This window comes from Leguminivora glycinivorella, chromosome 1 (assembly GCF_023078275.1).
Source record: "Leguminivora glycinivorella isolate SPB_JAAS2020 chromosome 1, LegGlyc_1.1, whole genome shotgun sequence".
NCBI lineage: Eukaryota > Metazoa > Arthropoda > Insecta > Lepidoptera > Tortricidae > Leguminivora > Leguminivora glycinivorella.
The window spans coordinates 9,736,423-9,758,155 of NC_062971.1; the positions used below are offsets into that span (position 1 = coordinate 9,736,423).

Below are 21,733 nucleotides of genomic sequence, written 5' to 3' on the forward strand. Positions count from 1 at the left end.
AAAACGGAAGTTCCGTAGAAACGGAAGCAGAAGCAGAGCTCCGTTACATCCCTGGTATTTAACAATATAGGTCCGTGCGACTGCGATTGTCTATTGCGAATGATTTGCATATTAGCTGGTGAATCCCGATGAACTAATAAATCTAAATTATGACAATGATTATGCCGGCGGGGCCACTTTCATGTACATGCACAACGGGAACGTATCGCACGTTACACGCTCGCAACAAATTAACAGCAATAACCAGAACAATGCAGGCGAAATGAATAACCGGGAACAAAACACAAAGCACAATCATTACTCCGCATAAATGCCAGGTGAGTGAGCACGGCTCTTAAATAATAGAATTAAATGGTTTCGCTGGACAAGTTACATTTCCTTTTGGCATTATTTAGTTTTCTTATATATTGAGAGTCAGCCAGCATTACACTCGATACATTATTGATATTCGTCCGATGAGTCGTTAACAAAGCCTCCGTGGTACAGCGAGGGGCGATGCGCGAATCTGCGGGCTCAGTCCGCTACGAGCCGCGGCCGCGGAGCTACGACGTGCTACGCCGTAGAGGCCGCCGCGCGACACGTGCGTGAGAGCGGATTCGCGAATTATTTAATGAGCCAATAAAAATTCCGTGAAGGTGTAGAAACGTGCACAGTACGTAATTAGTGCATATAATTATGGTGTTTCATAAGTATTAACAATAACTCGCTTATTTAACACAGGTTTGGGATTTTAATGAGGTCGGCAATTTTAAACACTTTTTCGTAAATTAAAAAGAAGGTAATTGATTCATGTATAATATGTTAAATTAAATTGGAATTTTAATTATTTGGCATACCTTCTAATATTATGTACCTATATTTTGGCATCTTTTTATTCCTAGAAGATAGTGCGAAAATTAGGTGCCATTGATATGTATTATAAATTTAAAATACCTACATAACATATTATGAAAGGTTTAAGTTGTCTAAAATTGCTATATATATCATTAGTTGAACCTAATTATTTAAATTGGTTAGGTTTTTAGTATAACTATGAAAGAGGCATAAATTAATATGATTAAAAAATAAGGCCTTGTCGTTATATATAGGTAATACGAAGAGAAGTGAAAAAGGCAGGTGAAAATGCATACATCTAGTAAATTCTAGTATGTAAATAAGCGACTTGTTTCTAAATAAAATATTTCACGACCGGTCCGCCTAGTGCTAGTCTGCATAATTGCCTATTAAGCCGACGGGTTCTGGGTTCGATTTATGCTAAGGGCAATGGTGGGACAGATATTTAATTGTATATTTATAACACGCATCCATATACATTAATAATATATGTATATGCATACCTACAATTATATTTTATTAAGTATTTAGTCTTGGAAATTATTAAAGTAAAATATATTTAAGGTTAACTCGGTCCTTTTAGAGTGTGGTTATGCTCGCCAAAATTAATTTAAACACACAAAATACAGTGGTTCAAACAGCCAACCCTAAATATTCGTCAATAGACGAAGGTTCGCTGACAATCGGATACCTGAATAGTATTGTTGATACCCTCTTTACAAGTATCAATTAAATTAGAGGTTGTATAGCTACTAACAAGTATTTAATTTAATTTTTCATATTTTTAATGACAAAAATTCATTTCATTTCTGATTGAAACATCCTTTGCCTGAAGTATTGTACGGATTGTATTAATTTTTAAAACTAAATCCATTATTCACTTGGGAATAAAATAGTAAACGCAATGAGACCTTTAAACATCAAATGTGATGAAAAAAGTTTTATTTATTTTATATGGATTATTAAGTAATGTGGTTAGGTTGGAAATTAATTTGATCCATCATTCTTCACGTTTACTGACTTTATTAATCTCTGTACCAATATCTTAGGTTAAGACAAATACTAGTAATTAAGTACTTGTCCAGTTTATTTTTCCAAACAATATAATATGTAAAGCGTAATGCGCTTCACACGAGGAAATTGCACCTTTGCTAATGGATTGGTTGCCTTCCAGGGGCTCTATCACATTAACTACTAAACAAAAGAACAAGCATTTGTTTCACTTAGTCATTTAATCAAGTTTACAGGTTTAATTAAATAACGATAGTAGAAGTCTTATTCAATTAAGATGATATTAAAACAAACGATATTTTATTTACCCCGGATCAAGATTCAAGAATGACAAGATCCTACATGTGTTAGTCTTGCCCCAGTATTTGTCTTAGCCCACATTTTTACCAACTTAATCGTATTGTCATGCATTATCTAATACATTTTGTAGGTAATTGGAAAATAACTTTCATATAAGCATGACTAATAAACATGACTAAGCTTAATTTCTTAAGAGGGATAATATTTGAAGGTTCATAACGTTAGTCAGAGCCCGCGAGAGGTTAAATCGGCTTATGTTGTCCTAAAATGTGTCTTGCCGGCGTCCGTGTTTGCTATACTTGTAATATTTTTTTCCCCTCACTAGCCCGGAAACACGTGTTTTGTCATTTAATACCAGCGGGTAAAAACGCATTTTATCCACTAGTGGGTAAAGTAATTTGACCTTGAATAAAGTCAAATTAACTGCTTTAAAATTTTTTAAAATAAAATTGATAAAATTAGGTGAATCTAGTAATAACGATGATTTACCACCTGTGGAACTACTGGAAGTAGTGATAAACGCATTTTTTGCGTTGTAGTTTCCTCGCTATAGTGAGAGGAAAAGTTTTGTGTTACACTCGGGTGCAAATGTATTTTACTTCTCGTGTGTTAAAAAACTCGCAAGTTCAGGATTCTATTCTCGAACCACTCGCTTCGCTCGTGGTTCAACTATAGAATCCTTTCACTTGCTCGTTTTTCAATTCCACACTCGGCGTTAAAATACAACTTTGTCCCCTTGTATAACAAATAACTATTCTTAAGTCGTTAGTCGCTGACATAGTTATATAGTTTCAGATATTTTCCGAGTATTGCTCTTTCGTCTGCTAAATATCCTACAGTAACTACGTTATTATATGTATAAGATATGCATTTAAAATACTCAAGAAATATCACAATCTCTTAATGCTTACATCATTGAGGTCGAATGTAATATAATTATTTTATACCACCAAAATAAAAACACTCAAAAGAACGTTATTAATTTCTTTAAAATGTTTCAGAAATAATCTAAGTAAAAACGTTTTAAATACTTACTCAATACGGTTATTATAAAGGTATAAAGTAAACCCACCGGGAGCTCGGGAAATATCCTTTATTACGTTGTAATTTTCTGCAGTCTCGCCGGATGATGAACGTGGCCACGATAATATCTTATTGAAGGAAAATGGATCATTGTTTGCACCTGTAAAAAGAACACAATATTATTCACTCTTAGGGTTCGGTAACAGCCAGAGTTATAACACTGTCATAAAAAGTACCTGTTTAGTAAAGTTGTCCCCTACATAAATTACACAAATCGACCTATAGCCCCAAATTATGCATAGTTTGTATGGGTACTCGGCAACGATATACATTAGGTACTTAATAAATAAATAAATATTGGACACCTTACACAGATCAACCTAGCCCCAAACTAAGCAAAGCTTGTACTATGGGTGCTAACTGCTAAGCGACGATATACATACTTATATTCATAGAAAACATCCATGACTCAGGAACAAATATCTGTGCTCAACACACAAATAAATGCGCTTACCGGGATTCGAACCCAGGGCCGCGGCTTAGCAGGCAGAGTCACTATAGTCACTACCGACTGAGCCAGACCGGTCGTCAAGATATTTAGATAAAGACATAATTACTTATATACATATAAAAGAACCATGACTCAGGTCCTGCCTCGTAGCCGAATGGCATTTCTGCGATGCGAAACGCCGCAGAAATGTAGTCTGGCTCTGTCGCGCCAATACGCAAGATCGATAGAGATAGATAGCTACGAAAGAGATATTATCGAGAACGTTTCTGCATTCAGCTACGCACACTGATATTATTAAATATCTTAACATGCCCTTAACGGAGTCCAAACTCGGAACTTCGGCTTCTCAGGCAGGGTAACTACCAAGACCAACTAGACCGGTTGCCGTGGAAGATGAACCCATCCATAGGATAGGTTGTCTATATATGTACTAAATATATGTATGTTTGTCTGCCCTCCTTCCAATAACTGGACACTACTAATACATTCAATTATATTATATGTATACATATTACTTACACAATACCAAATACATATTGGTTCAAAAATTTACTTGAATTTTGAAATGTAATCAAAACAATGGTTTAGCACCTATACGAGTATGGTATCCAGTTATTGGAAAGTGGCTAGTACTAAAAGTACTTTAACTATTGTTCTTATTTAGCTAATACGCAAGACGTCTAAAGTGAACTATTAGATTGGTGCCAAGTGAACAACATAGTGGGGTCAATAATGTATGCCTCAATGTGTTTTATGAGTATCATCGCAATTCTCATGATTGACGTGAGAACTGGAGCTCTTCTACAGAAAGGTGAGTAATATTTTTTTCATAAAATACCTACCTACTTAAACATAGAGGGATTCTGTTTGTTTAACGGAAGTAAATAATTAATTCACCCTTTGGTGCTTAAGTAATACAATCAGTTATTTATTATCTAGAAAAGTAATGTAATGTGTTTGATATTGCAGGAAGGTAAACCTTAGAAAATGTATTTAATTTCTGTCTACTTAAATTACGTTCTTTCAAATAAACCGACAGGCTTTGGAAGATTCTCCCTTGAATATCAAAAGCATATTTATTTTCAAATTATTATTAAAATGTGCGAGTTAATCGAATCCATTGCTTAGGTTTGTGTGATATTTTGCATTTCCTTAAGTTAAGGAAAAAACCAACATTACGTTACCGAACCCGGGAAACGTAGGTATATCTAATAGGAGCTTAAGCAAAGTCTTCTTAGGCATCTCTTCATAGAACCCATATTAGTTTCGTTGGAGGGTCATAGCGATGAATAAATGGATTACACGTCCTTTAGGATTCTTTGTGGTTGTAAATGTTTAAAAACATCGCATTGCTTTGAGGGGTCTAAACGTTTTGATCAGTGTACTTGTGACAGATTAGGAGCTTTTAAGCAGATTATTCATATGCTATCCTTACTTTATTATTTCTATTTATTTTCGAAGATAATGATGTATTTTTTATGGTTGGTATGGTTCATATACAAAAATAACTCTTATAGATAATTTTCTTAGGTATCACTTACACTTCAAGGGTTAAATAGGGCGAGTATATGACAGGTACTTATTTGTAGGTTAGTAGAATTAGAAGTTACTCAATTACTTACTCATCTTGCTCATTAATTCCATACTTATAACTTTTCCCGAAAAATATGTTCTGACCTTATATAAGAATAATTATAGACCACCCGTATCTATGAGCAATTAAGGTCAGCGACGAGGTCCCGGGGGAAAATCAAACGGACACAATCAGAACCGGGAAAGGCGTGGGAGATAAATATCCGCCTTTAGATATCAGTAATCGGTAAATAAGCTCGATTGTACGATATATACTGGTAAGATGTGTAGCGTTGTGATATCATTCCAAAATTAGTTATCTTGTGAAGTAAAGTAAACGTAAGTAGGTACCTACATTTTGAAGTAACTGTATAGTGAGTTACTTTATTTAAAATAGGGGTTTTAATAATGTAGACGGTCTTGTGAATAAGACTTCAGTAGGTTCAGTAAGTACCTACCTATAATAATATTACGAGTAATGTGTGGTGTTGTGCCGACTGGCAGAATCGCCATGAAATATCCCGTTCCGCGTTATCCTGGCAGAGTCGCCATATAGTGTTGAGTGTGAAAGGAAACTACTGGGTCCGAGTTTAGACGTATACTGTATTAAATGACGAATATTATAGCCTAAACAAATAAGTCGAAAGACGAATAAATAATACTAGTTGCATAAACGTGCGTGGGTGAGGTGGAGTACGCACACTACAAATGTACTGCAATACTTGCACTAATCTAATGTAACTTGAAAAGGGAAACTAAAAATATTTATAAAAATCAATTCAAATCGAACATTTGAAGTGACTTCAAACTTTAGTAATATCGTTGGAGTTTTATTATTGCAAAAGTTGGAGATTTGAATTTCCCTAAGCGGCGACAAAATGTACCCGAATGTTATTCGCAAGAAATGTGATTTCTTACCGAGACCGAGACCCGCCGGGCCACCTCCGCAAACACACGTCACAAGTGTTTGACTCCCTTAATTGAAATGGGGTTGGGATATAAATCAAGAGGAGTTAGATTTGCATTAGTGTACATAATGCGTGATTGAATTCTGTTAAATTACTTACTATAATTAATACCGACGTTTCGAATCGTTCACCTACATGAGTTCGTGGTCAAAATTATGAAATTGAATCGAACTGTTTAATATCCGTTTCCATAGTTTTATTTCATGTCATGAGTTCATAATTGTCGCGCTAAACGAAAATAATATTACGGCAATTATTTAAAAATGAAATCACCCACTCGACTTTGTTGGTGTCTTGACTCTTGCCACTTGTGTATTATCACATGTTAGACACGAGTAGTAACAAAATAAATGTGGTGTAAGTGGGAATCCCCTGAAGTCGTAGTTTTTTCTTAGCGTCCCTTCTCTATCGATTTATAAACTTTGTATTTTTATAGTAAAATATTTAAACATTATATTTTTGGTTTCATGATCGCGAACTGTTGAATTAAATGTAGTCTGTTTTCAGTTGTCACACAATTCTTGCCAAATGATATTTGAAGTATTTTAAGAAAACCATTTTATAACATTTGTGAATGCTCATTCTGGTTTCACCTTTGTGATATAAGGTTTAGAAGGCGAGCTTTCCTTTTGTTGAGAGTTACTTTGAAGTTATGCTTTGATGCTGAGGTCGCTGAACAATGTCGAATTAACATAGGTAACGTACATCGGTTTTGTGATGAGATGAAGTTCAAACCGACTAACTTCAAGTTAAAAATATTGTAGGTATATCATTATCAACGGAGGCTTAACCTTATTAAAGTTGCTTTGTCATTACTGGGTACCTAGCCGAATGCACAAAAGCCCACGAAACACGCACTAAACGAAACGCGCGTAGATATCTATCTCTAATATCGCTCTTGCGTATTATGTGCGCGACAGAGCCAGACTACCTTTCGCGGCGTTTCGTTTTCGTTTCGCGTCGCAGAAATGCCATCCGGCTACGGCACCTGACGGCGGCGACGCCTACGACATATCCTCAATCATCACATGTCTCAATATAATACACCGTTAATAGTATTTAGCTACGAAATTCATATTCTGATAAAAATATTTAACCACCAATTCATTATGCTTAACTAAGATATGTATAAAGATAGGTACTTGTGTGTCGTTAAACTCGTTAATAACAGATCCGAACTAGTGAGTATTATATTCTCTGGATCCGAATCAATATTGATGATACACAACTGAACATAACATCCCTACGTAAATGAATAAACATCGGTCAAGCGAATATGCCCAGCAGCTTTGGATAAACAGTATAGCTACGTAATATGTATATGAACTTAGCAAACATATTTGAAATTTATATTCTTAAGGGTTTTTTTTTCATCCAGGATTTTTTGCACTTCGAAAGTTAAAACCCATAATATCACACGATGCCTTAAGATCTGTATACTTTGCCCATTTCCGCTCATTAATATCGTACGGAATAATAATATGGGGTAACTCGACAGATTCGAAGCGCGTCTTTATAATGCATAATTTTTAAGAAAAAAAACCGCCTTCCTTTGGGGTTCTGGTGATAAATACTTTCAAATGTTGGATTATGTTATCAATTCGTCTGCACATTTTTTAATGTTTGTTATTCGATATCTCCGTCATTTCTGAACCAATTTTGAAATTTGGATGATTCTAAAGTACTTACAGATGAGAATGATTATCAGAACGGAACTCTAACCAGGGGCGGCTCACTCTTCATCAGCAGTTCCACTGCACCAAATGTCACTGTTCTGGACGTAAGTGCATGCTGTTCTTATAAAAATACCAAAGTCACTATAAGTGTTCCGTTCAGATTTGAGGAGTTCCATTCTGACCATCATCAGGAGTTCCACTGCACCAAATGTCACTGTTCAGTACGTAAATGCATGCTGTTCCTTTAAAAACACAAAAATCATCATATGTATGCCTTTCAGATTTGAGGAGTTCCCTCGATTTCTCCAGGATCCCACCACCAGAACTGGGTTCTGAGAAAAATGGAACCAATCTGTATGCATATACATTCAATCAAAAAAAAATTTCAAAATCGGTCCAGTAACGACGGAGATATCGAGGAACAAACATTAAAAAATAAATAAAAAAATACAGACGAATTGAGAACCCCTTCCTTTGAGATTTGGAAGGCGGTTAAAAAGCGAGCGCTACGTACTTTGGCCGGAGTGAATACAAGACACTCATGCAGAGACATATTTGTGGAACAACGCATTATGACCCATTTTTCACAATACCTGTTTGAAGTTATAATGTTTGTTAGAAACAATATATCTGACTTTAAACGCGTTCATGTTTCGGGTATAAACATTCGTTCCACTGGACGGTTAAGAACAGTTCCCCGGCGCATGGCCTTAGCGCAAAAAAACCCTCGCGTCATAGGACCAACATATTATGAACGACTTCCAGCCACCGTAAGAAATGAACTGTGCGACCAAACATTAAAACGCCTATTGAGAGATTTTTTGTTGGATAGACCGTTTTATTCTGTTAATGAATATATGAATGGTTATTTTGACGATCCACTACAGGAGATAATATATTGAAATTAATACATTTTGAATACCATGTTCTAAATTAGGTTGTTATTATAAATCGATATATTATGTTATTGAATTTCTTGTAATTTGACTTATATTTGTGTAATTTGACGATCCGCTACAGGAGATAATACTTAAACATTAATTAGATATTGTTAAATCGTTTATTTTTAGAACTAGGTATTATGAAATTATTTATATTATTGTATTTGACGATCGTAATATGAATTCTTGTAGATTGACATGCAATTTATACAGTAATTTGTATTATGAAATAAATGAATCTGAATCTTTTCCCCCGAAGCTGGATCCGCCCTGATGGGCGCGACAGTATGTCGCATGTCATGTACTTGCCCTGCTAAAACGTGTCTAACTTTTCAGGATTGTCACAAAAAAAAATAACCTAGGTACCTATGTATAACCAAGTTCCAGCAAGAGGCCGCGCGCATGCCGTGCACTATTTACACGAACCGTTTCGACCCACTTTTGACCCCCTTTAGCTGTGCCTATTGCAAGTACAGAAGTAAAATTATACCTACATACGTAATCATTAGGCTTAGGACTTTTTATGGCATACCGTGGTTCTAAAATCCGTGGAGTCGACATATGAAAAATTTTCGAAGTCAAAGTCCAATAGTATGATGTCATATTAAATATATTTATACATAACTGTCACAATCACAACGTTACCTAGTTAATTTTAATCGAAGGTAGTTAATATTAACTAATAATGTTATTTATTAGTAAATTTTATCATAATCCTATATAATAATACCAAAAAATTACTAAAAAGAAATTTCAGAAATCGGTCAAGCGTGAGTTGGCTCAATCTAATACCGAATTTTTAATAAAAATATTTATGAACCAGTGATACAATGAGAAAATACGAAGAGGAGGGGCGGAGGGGAGATGAGGAGGGGGTAAAACATATTTTCATTAGAAATTTAAGAAATCGGTCAAGCGTGAGTTAGCTTAATCGAATATCGAATTTTTAATAAAAATATTTACGAACCAGTTATACAATGAGAATACGCGCGAATATGGGGGCGGGGTATAAAAAAAGTTTTGAGATCCCACCAAAAACATACCTGTTAAAAAGGGGGCCAAGTTCTTATCGGCAAATTATTCCCCTAAAAAAGGGTGGAAATCCAATCCAATGCCAAGTTTAGATGCAACTAAACATATGGCATATACTCTGTCAAACAAGTCTGTCAGTAAATAAGAACAAAGAAAACTATATGCATCCTTTTCTTTAGGGTGCTAGAGAAAAGGATACCTATAGTTTTCTTTGTTCTTTAGGGTGCTAGAGAAAAGGATACCTATAGTTTTCTTTGTTCTTATTTACTGACAGACTTGTTTGACAGAGTATAGTTGTGAAAATACGTAGGTAGGTACTTGGTTAAAAATATCTAAACTTATAATACTTCTAAATTTGAACTTCGCAGGTTTTCGTGCTGTACGGTACACTTGATTAATTGTATAACGTTTAGGAAGGCGTTATATGTGGAGGTAGAAAATAAAAAAGAAGATATATATTTACAAGTTTATTTACATATGAGAAGAGAAAATAGAAATAAAATTCAGAGGGACGTGGGAAAGTAACTGAGCTGAAGGTAGGAAATTCCGTGAAACAAGGCCTTAAGGTTTCACTTCCCTGAGCAGATGTTAGTTGATAGTAGGCCGGGGACGACGCGTCGAACGTAGGTTGTCTCGGGCTTGTCGGAAGAAGAAACAGCATGAAGAGGAAGAATAGTTGCAGGAAGATCTTGTAGAGCAGCGTTCCGGACTCGAGCGGCGAGTAGAGGGTAAGTGCCTCGAGTCCGGAGAGGAAGGATAGCAGCCTCGAACCCGGAGGAAGAGCCCTAAGAATATTTAGGCGTTAGGATAGTCACAATAGGTTTGTGACTACCACACCCGGCCCACCAAAGTCAGGAAGTGACCCATCAGTATCACTTTGGTGTTCACGGATGTAGTTAGTCAAACAGGAAGGTGTGGTAGAACAGATATAAAAGAAAGGAAGGGACACAGGATCTAAAGAACTTACAACTAGATTATATACAAAATTTACAACACTTACCCGAACCGGGGAAACGTATAGCACACAAACTATATATGTAATGTAGATAAAAGAACTTAGTGAAAAATATAGGTAGAAATTTACATAGGAAACGTAACAGATCTGGACTCAAGGCCCACCGGCGATATTCTGGCGTTTTCCAGAATCATCTCTAGAACGAATAAAAAATTTGAATTTTGAATCGTCAAATCGGCCAGCACCAATGCTAAAAATACGTATTAATTTGAAGTACGATATACATCCGCAAGGGTGGGTAAATTTAAAGTAAAAATCTGAAAAGTTTTTTGTGAATTAAAAAAAAGTATTCAAAATACAAACAAAAAGGTTGGAGTAAAAAGAAACCGTTACAATTTTATAGTTAAATTAACATATTTTTTTAATTCATTTAACCTGCCAAGTTCAAATTTCGAAGTATTATAAGTTTATATATTTTTAACCAAGTACTTACGTATTTTCACAACTATACTATATTTTAAGTTGCATCTAAAGTTGGCATTGGATTGGATTTCAACCCTTTTTTAGGGGAGCTATTAGCCGATAGGAACTTGGCCCCTTTTTTAACAGGTATGTTTTTGGCGGGATTTAATATTACCTACATTGAAAGGTGTATAAAAACATGATTTAAATAGCACAGCTAGAGATCCGATTATAAACGGTGATGCATAAATAAAGTTGTTTGTGCCGCTAAACTCACAACAGCCACTCATCACGACAACAGAAACTCGCGCGCTGCGGTCGACCTCCGCAAGTTCACATCAAGTTCTACCTCCGCTCGTGTGCTGCTGCTGCGTACCTAATGTACCTATTATCGTTCTTGTTACACTGCTACTGGTATATTCAAACTATCCAAAATTATACAAACTATACAGTAAGGTACTTAGTTTGGAATTGGAACTATAAATCCTTTACTTATATAAGGGATTCTTACACAATATGTGTTCTCTATGTAACCTAACTTCGGCGAACTTGTAATTTACCTCCCAGCGGCGGCGCCTGATATAGCGCATCGTAATTTTTATTTTTCTCACTTTTAATATAAACTCGAACTTCTGTATGTGTTGCTAACAAACATGGACACACAATTCAAGCGCAATTACACTTACAACACAAAAGTATGTAAGTAACTTGGAAACTGCGAAAACATAATGTCCGAAATAAATACATTTATCATACTCTAAGAACAAATTAAATTATTTTCATATAAAATATTTTAAGTTGTATTTTATGTAGTCACACTACTATTATACTTCATAAACATGAAATAAATGTCATTTACAAAGAAAAATTGACCAAGGCCTCCAAGTGTCCCGAGCTGGAATCGAACCAGCGTCCTCCGTTTACCGGACGGATACCTAAACCGCTTGGCCATCGGGTCACGAAGGCAAGGGTCGAAAATTCCATGTATATAGTTGACTACGGAACCCTAATAAATATATGCATACCAGTCAGACTTCAGAGTATAACATGACATTTGTATTTACGTCTCATAGGCTCGTACTGAGTCCTAATGTAGTACCAAGTACCTACCTATAACTATGTGTAAATATTGCTGAAAATAAACAACATTTCGTAAGTATTGCAACTAGGAGTGAACTAGGTATGCAGATTTATTCGTTTGTCGACATTGAGGATTGGCCACATTTACCGAATGTGCAGAATACCCGACCACGAAAGTGTATTGATGTAGCAATTTCAATTCGCTTGTGCATAATTAATTACTCGTGTAATATGATCGGTGTTAATTAAAATAGATTAAAACGATTTGTTACCTCGATAAAAAGTAGGTATTTTAGTATAGAATAGTCATGTCATAGTATAGGAGATTGTAGACCTTTAAATTTGAGAATGAATAATTAGGTACTTAATTTATATGTTTACTTTTCAAAGGTTGGTTTTGGATCAACTAGGTATAGTATGAACTTTTTGAGATGAACTTTTCACTTTTGCCGTAATCTGTTAAACAAAGGCCTTTGTTTCTATTATTCACGGTGGCTAGCTCCCGTTTCCACAGCACGTGCTAAAGTCTCAGTGTAGTTAAAAAGCAACTATCATGATAGCAATAAGGTTCAAATTTATTAATCATGTAGGCGTTCTGCCACAGATTTTATGTATTTTATTAATTTTAATGTTTTTATTGTTTTACATTTTACAGTTTTACTTTTTACAATTTTTATTCATCAATCAATTCAAATTAATTATTTATATCAAATCATTTTAATTTTATTTATTTACAATGAATTTAATTATGTCAAATGAATTTAATTTATATCCTAATTATTCAATTAACGATTATGTACAGTAATTTTAATTGTTGATTAGCATTTAATGATTTTTACCCTTTTATTCATTACTATGAAATAATTAAGCTGAACTATGTGAAAATAAAATATAAAATGTTAATGTCACATATTTTGTATGTTGAAGCGGACAAACGGGCCATTTTTTTCAAAGTTGTCCACCCCACTTTTTTTGTAACATGGGTATTTTTTACGCGATTATTACTCAGAATCGCGAGCTCTTTCGATTCTGATAGGAGAAAAAAAATGTCCCAAGATTTCCATACATTTTTTCGAACCTTCCATTCCGTTACCACCATACAAAATGTACGAAAAAATGGTAACGGAATAGGAAAAAAACCTTGGGACACTTTTTTTCTCCTATTAGAATAGAAAGAGCTCGCGATTCTAAGTGGAAACCACATAAAAATTTCCAAATCCAAAAAAAAAGTGGGGTGGACAACTTTGAAAAAAATGGCCCAAACAGATTCTTGTTATTAGTAGATAGTTTAGCGCACGGAGCGACTGCACACAGCTGATAACGCCGTGGCGTGACTAGGGTTGTAAAAAAACGGTTTTTTTTCTAGCTTGAAAAAAAAACATGAAAAAAAACCGTGAAAAAAAACAGGTTTTTTTTCTGGAGTATGTTTTTTTTCTAAAGTACGAAATCTCAAAATTTGCAAAGTAGTTAATACTTTTATACGGTTTTTTAGACTTAATGTTAACTATTAAACGAATTTAATCAAATAACTTTAATTTCTGGTCTTATAAAAGTAACATTTACGAAATCTGTAGTTTGTAGTTATCACTATTTACTGTTGGCAACACCACCGTCTCTCCATGCTACACGCCGCATCGGGGATTCCCCAATAAACGTTTGTATACTGAATTAAAATGTACGTTATTGTTATTGAAACACGTTACTACTCACGAAAAACCGTTATTGTCGTATTATTTGTTCATCTGAAAAAAAACCATATTTAGAAAAAAAACCAAGGTGCTCGGTTTTTTTTCATGTTTTTTTTCATAATTCTGAAGTTTTTTTTCATAATTCAGTTTTTTGAAAAAAAAAACAAGTGTTTTTTTTTTCAAAAAACATTTGTTTTTTTTTCTATTTACAACCCTAGGCGTGACCGGTTCCCGGCCGGCCGCCCTGCGCCCGCGCATGTTCCCCCGCGCGCCGCGCTCACCAGTCGATCTGCCTCTCTGACGCACAGCACGCGCTACCGCGCTGCAATCGCATTCCTTTGTGCACTCGCTCGCGCTTTATAGATTTTATTTAAGTGCTTTTGCTTTGCCTGTCTGCATTTCTCCTTCTGAAATTGTAAACTGTTCGCTTACGCATGTGTGTGCTCAAGAATAAAGCTACAAAACGTATCCTACTTGTTTGCTTTCTACGCCTGGAGCTATACCTACTGCAAGTAAGTGGAACCCGTGGGAGACATCACTACGCATCCCACAATCAGTTTGCAGTATGCAGGTAACTTTTTTTGAAGATGACAAAACGTGTTATCTCCGAAAGGGCTTTTTATGGATTTGAACCTTATTACTATCATGATAGTTGCTTTTTAACTACACTGAGACTATAGCACGTGCCGTTTAAACGGGAGCTAGCCGCCGTGAATAATAGAAACAAAGGCCTTTGTTTAACAGATTACGGCTAAAGCGAAAAGTTCATCTCAGAAAATTCATACTATACCTAGATGTAATTTTTAAATAGATGCCTACTGACAACACATTAATGTATGTGCATTATGTTTTGTCCCACAGATACGGGAGCAAGACAATGTTACCAGTGTCCGCACAACCAGAGCGCCTGCCAGTCGGAGCGGCGGCTGCAAGCGCCATGTCCCGCGCGCGGACTCCATTGCGCCACCGTCGCCAAGGCACCAGGTTAGGCAGATGTGTTAGAAAATAAAAAACAGAAAAAATACAAAACATTTTGTTAAGTGACCATCACGTTTTTGCTTTTAGTTACGTCCATCTTTTTACTGTTTTAAATATTTTACATTGCTATTTGTTCAAATTATTGAAAAACAAACATAAACTCATTTTGCACTCGATCTAAATATAAAACACACACATTCCAACCATTCATTTCTGTCACTGACTGAGTGAATAAGTGAATGAGTGAAATGATGCCTGCTACGCCGCGGTCCCGGGTTCGAATCCCGCTAAGGGCATTTATTAGTGTGATGGGATTATGCGACGTTTTTGCCAATGCCACTTCTTCCTATTCGCAGTTCTGGACAATCTGCATTCTACGCAATTAGTATTTCACCACATTCCCTATTGTGCACGGTTATTACTTGTGAACAGTGGCGATTCTTCCTGTTCGCAATTCTGCACATTCTGAATTGCACACAGTAGTTTTTGACCTCATGCGCTATTGTGTGCAGTCATTATTTGTGTACAATAGCGATTATTCCTGTTCGCAATTCTGCACAATCTAAGTTCCACACAACAGGTATTTCGCCTCATTCGCTACTGTTCACAGCCATGTACAGAATAGTTTCTTCCTATTCGCAATTCTACGCAATCCGAATTCGACGCAATAGGTATTTCACCTCATTCGTTATTGTGCACAGTCATTATTTGTATACAGTATAGTTTCTTCCTATTCGTAATTCTACGCAATTCGAATTCCACACAATAGGTATTTCGCCTCATGCGCTATTGTGCACAGTCATTATTTGTATACAGTATACTTTCTTCCTATTCGCAATTGTACGCAATCTGAATTCGACCCAATAGTATTTCACCTCATTCGATTTTATGCACAGGCATTACTTGTGTACAATCTCGTTTTGCATAATCTCAGCTTCCTCAATCCCCGCAAACACGCACACATAGAAACGCAGAAAGTGCCTTCCGCGGCGCACTACAGTAGGCAAAGCTCCAAATAGCATTATTAATATTAACTATACCGTTATACACATTCAGCAAAAATAATATTTAGGTGTCAGATAGCGTTGTTACAGGCACTGTATTCAATTTTGAGACCCAATTTCAAAATAAAATAAATCTAACCAGTCACCATATCAATATCTTGTAAACAAAATGTTAAAATCAAACCTTTGCTGACTATAGGTATAGGCCAATATTTACTAAATAATTACAGATGTAGTGCGAAAAGCGTTTCCTTCGTATTTTTCGTGAAATGTTCGTATTTGTCATGCTACAATTAATAGTTCACATTGTGACATTTGATGAAGTAGAACTACGAAACTCCTCAGCGACGTACTGCTCATGTAAGGAGATTTCTGCGTTTCTATGTGTGCGTGTTTGCGGGGATTGAGGAAGCTGAGATTGTGCAAAACGAGATTGTATACAAGTAATGCCTGTGCATAAAATCGAATGAGGTGAAATACTATTGAGTCGAATTCAGATTGTGTAGAATTGCGAATAGGAAGAAACTATACTGTACACAAATAATGACTGTACACAATAGCGCATGAGGCGAAATACCTATTGTGTGGAAATCGAATTGCGTAGAATTGAGAATAGGAAGAAACTATACTGTATACAAATAATGACTGTGCACAATAACGAATGAGGTGAAATACCTATTGCGTCGAATTCGGATTGCGTAGATTTGCGAATAGGAAGAAACTATTCTGTACACAAATAATGGCTGTGCACAGTAGCGAATGAGGCGAAATACCTGTTGTCTGGAACTTAGATTGTGCAGAATTGCGAACAGGAAGAATCGCTATTGTACACAAATAATGACTGCACATAATAGCGCATGAGGTCAAAAACTACTGTGTGCAATTCAGAATGTGCAGAAATACGAACAGGAAGAATCGCCACTGTTCACAAGTAATAACTGTGCACAATAGCGAATGAGGTGAAATACTAATTGCGTAGAATTCAGATTGTCCAGAACTGCGAATAGGAAGAAGTGACATTGGCAAGAACGTCGCATAATCCGTCTGAGTACCCACAACACAAGCCTTCTTGAGCTTACCGTGGGCCTCAGTCAATCTGTGTAAGAATGTCCTATAATATTTATTTATTTATTTAATGAGCGAGTCGCGTTGAGACAGAATGTTAAGCGCTGACAGAATGTTACGCGCTGAATGAGCGGCATTTCACGCAAAGTAACAATGACTGAGTGTCACGCGCTGTCAGTTGGAAGTCGCATTAGAGGCTTCACTTCAATAAAACAGAATAAGCATACTACACTCGCGATCAAAGAAACCGGGTCAGTACGAAAATCTGTAATATCTCCTAAAATAATCAAGCTAGGGACATGAATTAAACTGCATGTTGTAGATAATACTGAATTAAATAACATCAAATGGTGGAATCGTAATTCTTTTGTTTAATTAAATTACATAGGAAACAAAAAATCAACCAATTTTACGTGCAATAAATTACCAGTAGGTACTTCACATACAACACAAAAACTAAAAATTAATACTTCGTATTGCCTTCTCAGGCTCTTTTTACAGCTTCTAGATGATTCGGCATGCTGTTTATTAGTTCTTTATGCGTTTTTGCGGGATATTATCCAATTCTTCCACTAACGCCTGTTTCAGGTCTATAAGTGTAACTGGGCACGGTTTCAGCTCTTACATGCCTCTGAACCTCGTCCCATACATGCTCAATCGGATTTCAAGTCCAGGCTCCTCGAGGGCCAGCTCATAAAGCTGATGACCAACCTCCAAAAAATAATCTCTGACAATTTGTGCTGTGTGTGGCCCAGCGTTGTCATGCATAAACATAGAATTTTCACCCATATTAACTAAGTTTGGGTAGACATGCTCATTAAGATTCTCTTTCACATATCTTGCACTCTTAAATGTACTATTTTCAATTAAAATGAACTCCGTGCGACTCTCTGAAGAGATTCCAGCCCAAACCATAACTGACCACCGCCGAACGCCACTTTTTCCTCAAAACATGGCCGTCCACCAGGCCGTCTGTAAACTTTTCGCCGCTGTAAACTTTGCATAGAGCAAAAATCTGGATACATCAGAAAACAAAGTTCTTGCCCATTCTTCGTTACCCCAGTATCTGTGATCGCGGGCATAAAGTCGTCTTGCTGTTCGATGTATTCTTTCAAGTTTTGGGGCATTGGCCGGTCTATGTGGGGTCAAATTTGCTTCTTTGTGCTGCCGCCTGACAGTCCACTCGCTGATGCCATCCTTTTGGGTCTCTAAACGCTGATTTTTCACTTCAACTGCTGTGAGGTGCCGATTTCAGAGCCTGGTTTTAACAATAAATTGATCTTCTCTAGCTGTAGTACATTTTGTTTTGCTGGTTTCTGGTCTTCTAAAGTTCTGCCCAGTTTGTAGGTAACGTTGGAGGACTCGATCTACTGTAGAAAGTGACACACCTGTTCTTCTCGCTGCATATCTCTGACTTCTTCATTCTTCTAATATAGTGATGATACGAGTACATTCATCTCATGTTCACGGCGTGATAGACATTCAAGAATGACCACAAAATACAACAATGACAGCCTTTTATCATAATTCATTCACAGATTGAAAACAATTGTTTAAAAAGAAGCAGAATTAAAACGAACGCAATTCCAAATGAGTACCTAATTAACCTTTTGTTTCAATTAAACACTTTCCAGTTAGTATGTAGAACATTGAAGGTTGGATTTAGTAGAATATTAAATTCTCTTTAAAACAGAGTTAGTTTCATGCAGTTCCGACCAACGGTTTGCAAGATATTGAGGTTTTCGTCACTGACCCGGTTTCTTTGCCCGCGAGTGTATACATAGATACTCCATAAGAACAAATTGCTAAAAAGCAAGAAACAATCCTCTTGCAATGAATTTCGGACGATGTCGGTAAAACTCCCATTTTAAAGTAGGTACTTCATTGTTCTCAGATTTTATGTCTACACTGACCTGCGCCTCAAGTGCCGCTCGCCCGTGCACGCTGACCCAGACCCAGCAGACCCTCCTGCTTACTTGCACGTGCGCCGGCCACCGCTGCAACTCGCCCTTCACTGACCAACTAAGGAATAAGCTCCATAACTTTACTTTAACCATGAGAAACTTCAATAAGACGAGTCTTGATCTTACAGATAAGTTTTTACAATCTTTTGGCAACGTGTCCTGGAACAAATTGTATGAGACAATTACGGTAAAATCAGTCCAAGACAAGCGAAATAATACGACGACACCTGTTTATACAACAACTACATTGAAACCAAACCTGGATGGTAGTTTGAATGACATAAACGCTCCTAGGGCGGAAGCTTTGAAACACGAGGCTACAGAACCCTCGGACGACGAGGAAGATGAGAGCGAGGGCAGCGGCGCCTACGAGGACAGCCGGCTGCGACGGCCGGCCGCCGCGCCCGCGGCGCCCAGCTCCTACCTGCCCGCTAACGAAAATAACGCTCCACCTTTCTTTGCAAATTTTATATTAATCACGACAATTTTGTTAGTTATGCTGTAAAAGACGCAGTATTTAAAATATGCGTATATATTAAGGTATCATCACTTTCGTTGGTAAAGGGTAAAGGATAAAAATTGTGGTTAGAAAGACAATTATTTGAGTTAATTACGAAACCTGAAGGGGAACAAAACATTGTAGTTTAATGATCGAATGTGTACCTACTTAAGATTGAAAGGAATAAACGTTATGAATCAGTAAGATACAAGTCCCCAAGGAAAAATCGTTTTCATTCAGGAACCTAATAGGTACTTATGGCGAAAATAAAACAGAAATAGCTCGCGGTAAGTCATTAAAAGCATGTCAGATAAAGTCAGATTTATTTGAACATTAAACAACGTCTGTAAAAATGTGAGAGCTAAAAGCATTTTGCATCAAATACATTTTGCATCTCGGACGAAAAGGCGTCAGTTTGTCCGAGGCGGGGAATCGATAATATGAATGCACCAGATGCAAGTTGTAGTTAAAGCTCAATGTCTATAAGGCAAAGCGTAATATTGTACACGTTGAAAATATAGATAATATCCGAGCTTAAGAAGATGTAATTAATGACAATTAATAAGTTGAGAAATAATTACTCACCTGAAATTAGTATTACCTTTAGTGTTTAACTCTGAAAACATTTTATGGAATTGCCTGACTAATTAGGCTCAAAACGTGGCGTGTTCATAAACCCAATTAAGACTGGTCCTCATTCTCTGCCAAACGCTTTAGATCATAGTTTTAATATACCTACTTGTTTAGTAAAGTTAACAACTTTGCACGTTAATGTACATCATCACAGTGTCATGTAACTAAGTACCTACACTTCAGTTAGCTGCTGTATTAGTTATTGTATTTAATAGATGTCATGCAATGAGTTTCTCAATTATAATTATGTTAAAACTTTCTTTATGTAATAAATATTCGAAAATATAGAAATTGTATTCGGTCTTGTAAGCAGTATAAGTAAAACAGGTCAAGAACTGGTTAGGTGTGCCCTCGCGTTTCAGTTGGTTCGTCTTGGCGGGGGCGCTACCGTGCCCCCAGATTTTAACTTCACATATCCGATTGCATGTGAAAGTATATTAGAGCCACATCTAAAAATAATTTACTTATGACTAAATTCTTACCTACTAAACAAACCTACTACCGTTAAAGTCGTATATATGTAATTTGTCAAAAAGTCCAAAGAATACTTACTTGCGACGATTGCGGTTACAATATTTCTTTTTTTTAACTATCCATGTAGATTATCTATTAATTCGTGTCGTTACAACCTGAGCTTTTGTACCTCCAAATAAAATATAATTAAATTTAGGTAATACGTATTTTATTTTAAAAGTAAAATTGCGCATTTAGTGAATTAATTAGAGAGTAAGTTGAGTCGAACAACGTAGAAAATGTGAGGAAATGTTTGTAATTTCTACATCGAGATATAGGTATATTACAATCAAGTCTTCTAGTATCTTCGCTATTTATTGTTTTAGATTATTAGAGTCAATTAAATCACCTTTATACGATTTACCATCCATGGCATTGTTTTATCTTAATACTATGTTGTGATTCAGGAAATTTGCGATTAAAATTCATACTGAATAACATCCTTGTTAGTTATTGTGAATTTCCTTTTAGTTATAAATTAGCTAGGTACCTAAGTACTCGTATGTACTCAAGTCAATGATTTGCCCAAAATATTCTAATCTCGATCACACTTACTAGTGGAGCTCAAAAATGTCAGGCAAAGCTTTCTGAAATCGGTCTTGTATTATCATTTGTAAGTATGATCGTATAATCGGTGTTGCTAATACGCTTTTTAAACTGCGATGCTGACATTGTGGTTTGATACTTACCTACTCACAGATAGGTATAAACAAGTTTAAATACATTCGCAAAATATAAATACATATACATACATTATATGTATAAAAATTACACACTCATTTTGCTTATAATATAATTTAAAGTCTTAATCATTTCTAGCTACTTATAATAACAGTGTAAGTAGCTACCTACTTACTATGAGTTTAGATTACAATTACATTACTTACTCGATAGTGAAAAATAGTGAAAAATATATTTAGTAATCGTAAAATTATAAACATGTAAGATGGTATTAGGTATACCCGTAGTAGCGGACACCCGAACACGCTCGGGGCATTTCTTCCAGTAACGACCGCTTTATTGC

At 36.1% G+C, this 21,733-nt stretch overlaps 1 protein-coding gene and 1 non-coding gene across 5 annotated transcripts; one reads left to right on the top strand and one right to left on the bottom strand.

Moving 5' to 3' along the window:
• Positions 1–554: 554 nt before the first annotated feature.
• Positions 555–21,139, top strand: LOC125228948. Of its 4 annotated transcripts, none has more exons than XM_048133674.1 (4): positions 555–652; positions 4,344–4,490; positions 14,915–15,037; positions 18,995–21,139. In XM_048133674.1, exons 2-4 carry the CDS (start codon positions 4,412–4,414, stop codon positions 19,567–19,569), a joined length of 777 nt encoding a protein of 258 aa, XP_047989631.1. In that variant the 5' UTR covers positions 555–652; positions 4,344–4,411; the 3' UTR covers positions 19,570–21,139. The 4 variants fall into 4 exon arrangements, with proteins under 4 accessions (XP_047989631.1, XP_047989653.1, XP_047989648.1 ...); XM_048133696.1 differs by having other exon boundaries at positions 639–656; XM_048133691.1 differs by lacking the exon at positions 555–652 and adding an exon at positions 653–738.
• Trnat-ggu lies at positions 12,172–12,243 on the bottom strand. Its single transcript has one exon. It is a non-coding gene; the product is annotated as a tRNA-Thr (tRNA).
• Positions 21,140–21,733: the final 594 nt, after the last annotated feature.

Bases quoted from the DNA above. Each gene is read 5' to 3' on its own strand.
- LOC125228948 (XM_048133674.1), top strand. From the start codon at position 4,412: ATGTATGCCTCAATGTGTTTTATGAGTATCATCGCAATTCTCATGATT. The intron at 4,491-14,914 runs GTGAGTAATATT...TTTGTCCCACAG, and splicing joins TGGAGCTCTTCTACAGAAAG to ATACGGGAGCAAGACAATGT. The intron at 15,038-18,994 runs GTTAGGCAGATG...CATTGTTCTCAG, and splicing joins CACCGTCGCCAAGGCACCAG to ATTTTATGTCTACACTGACC.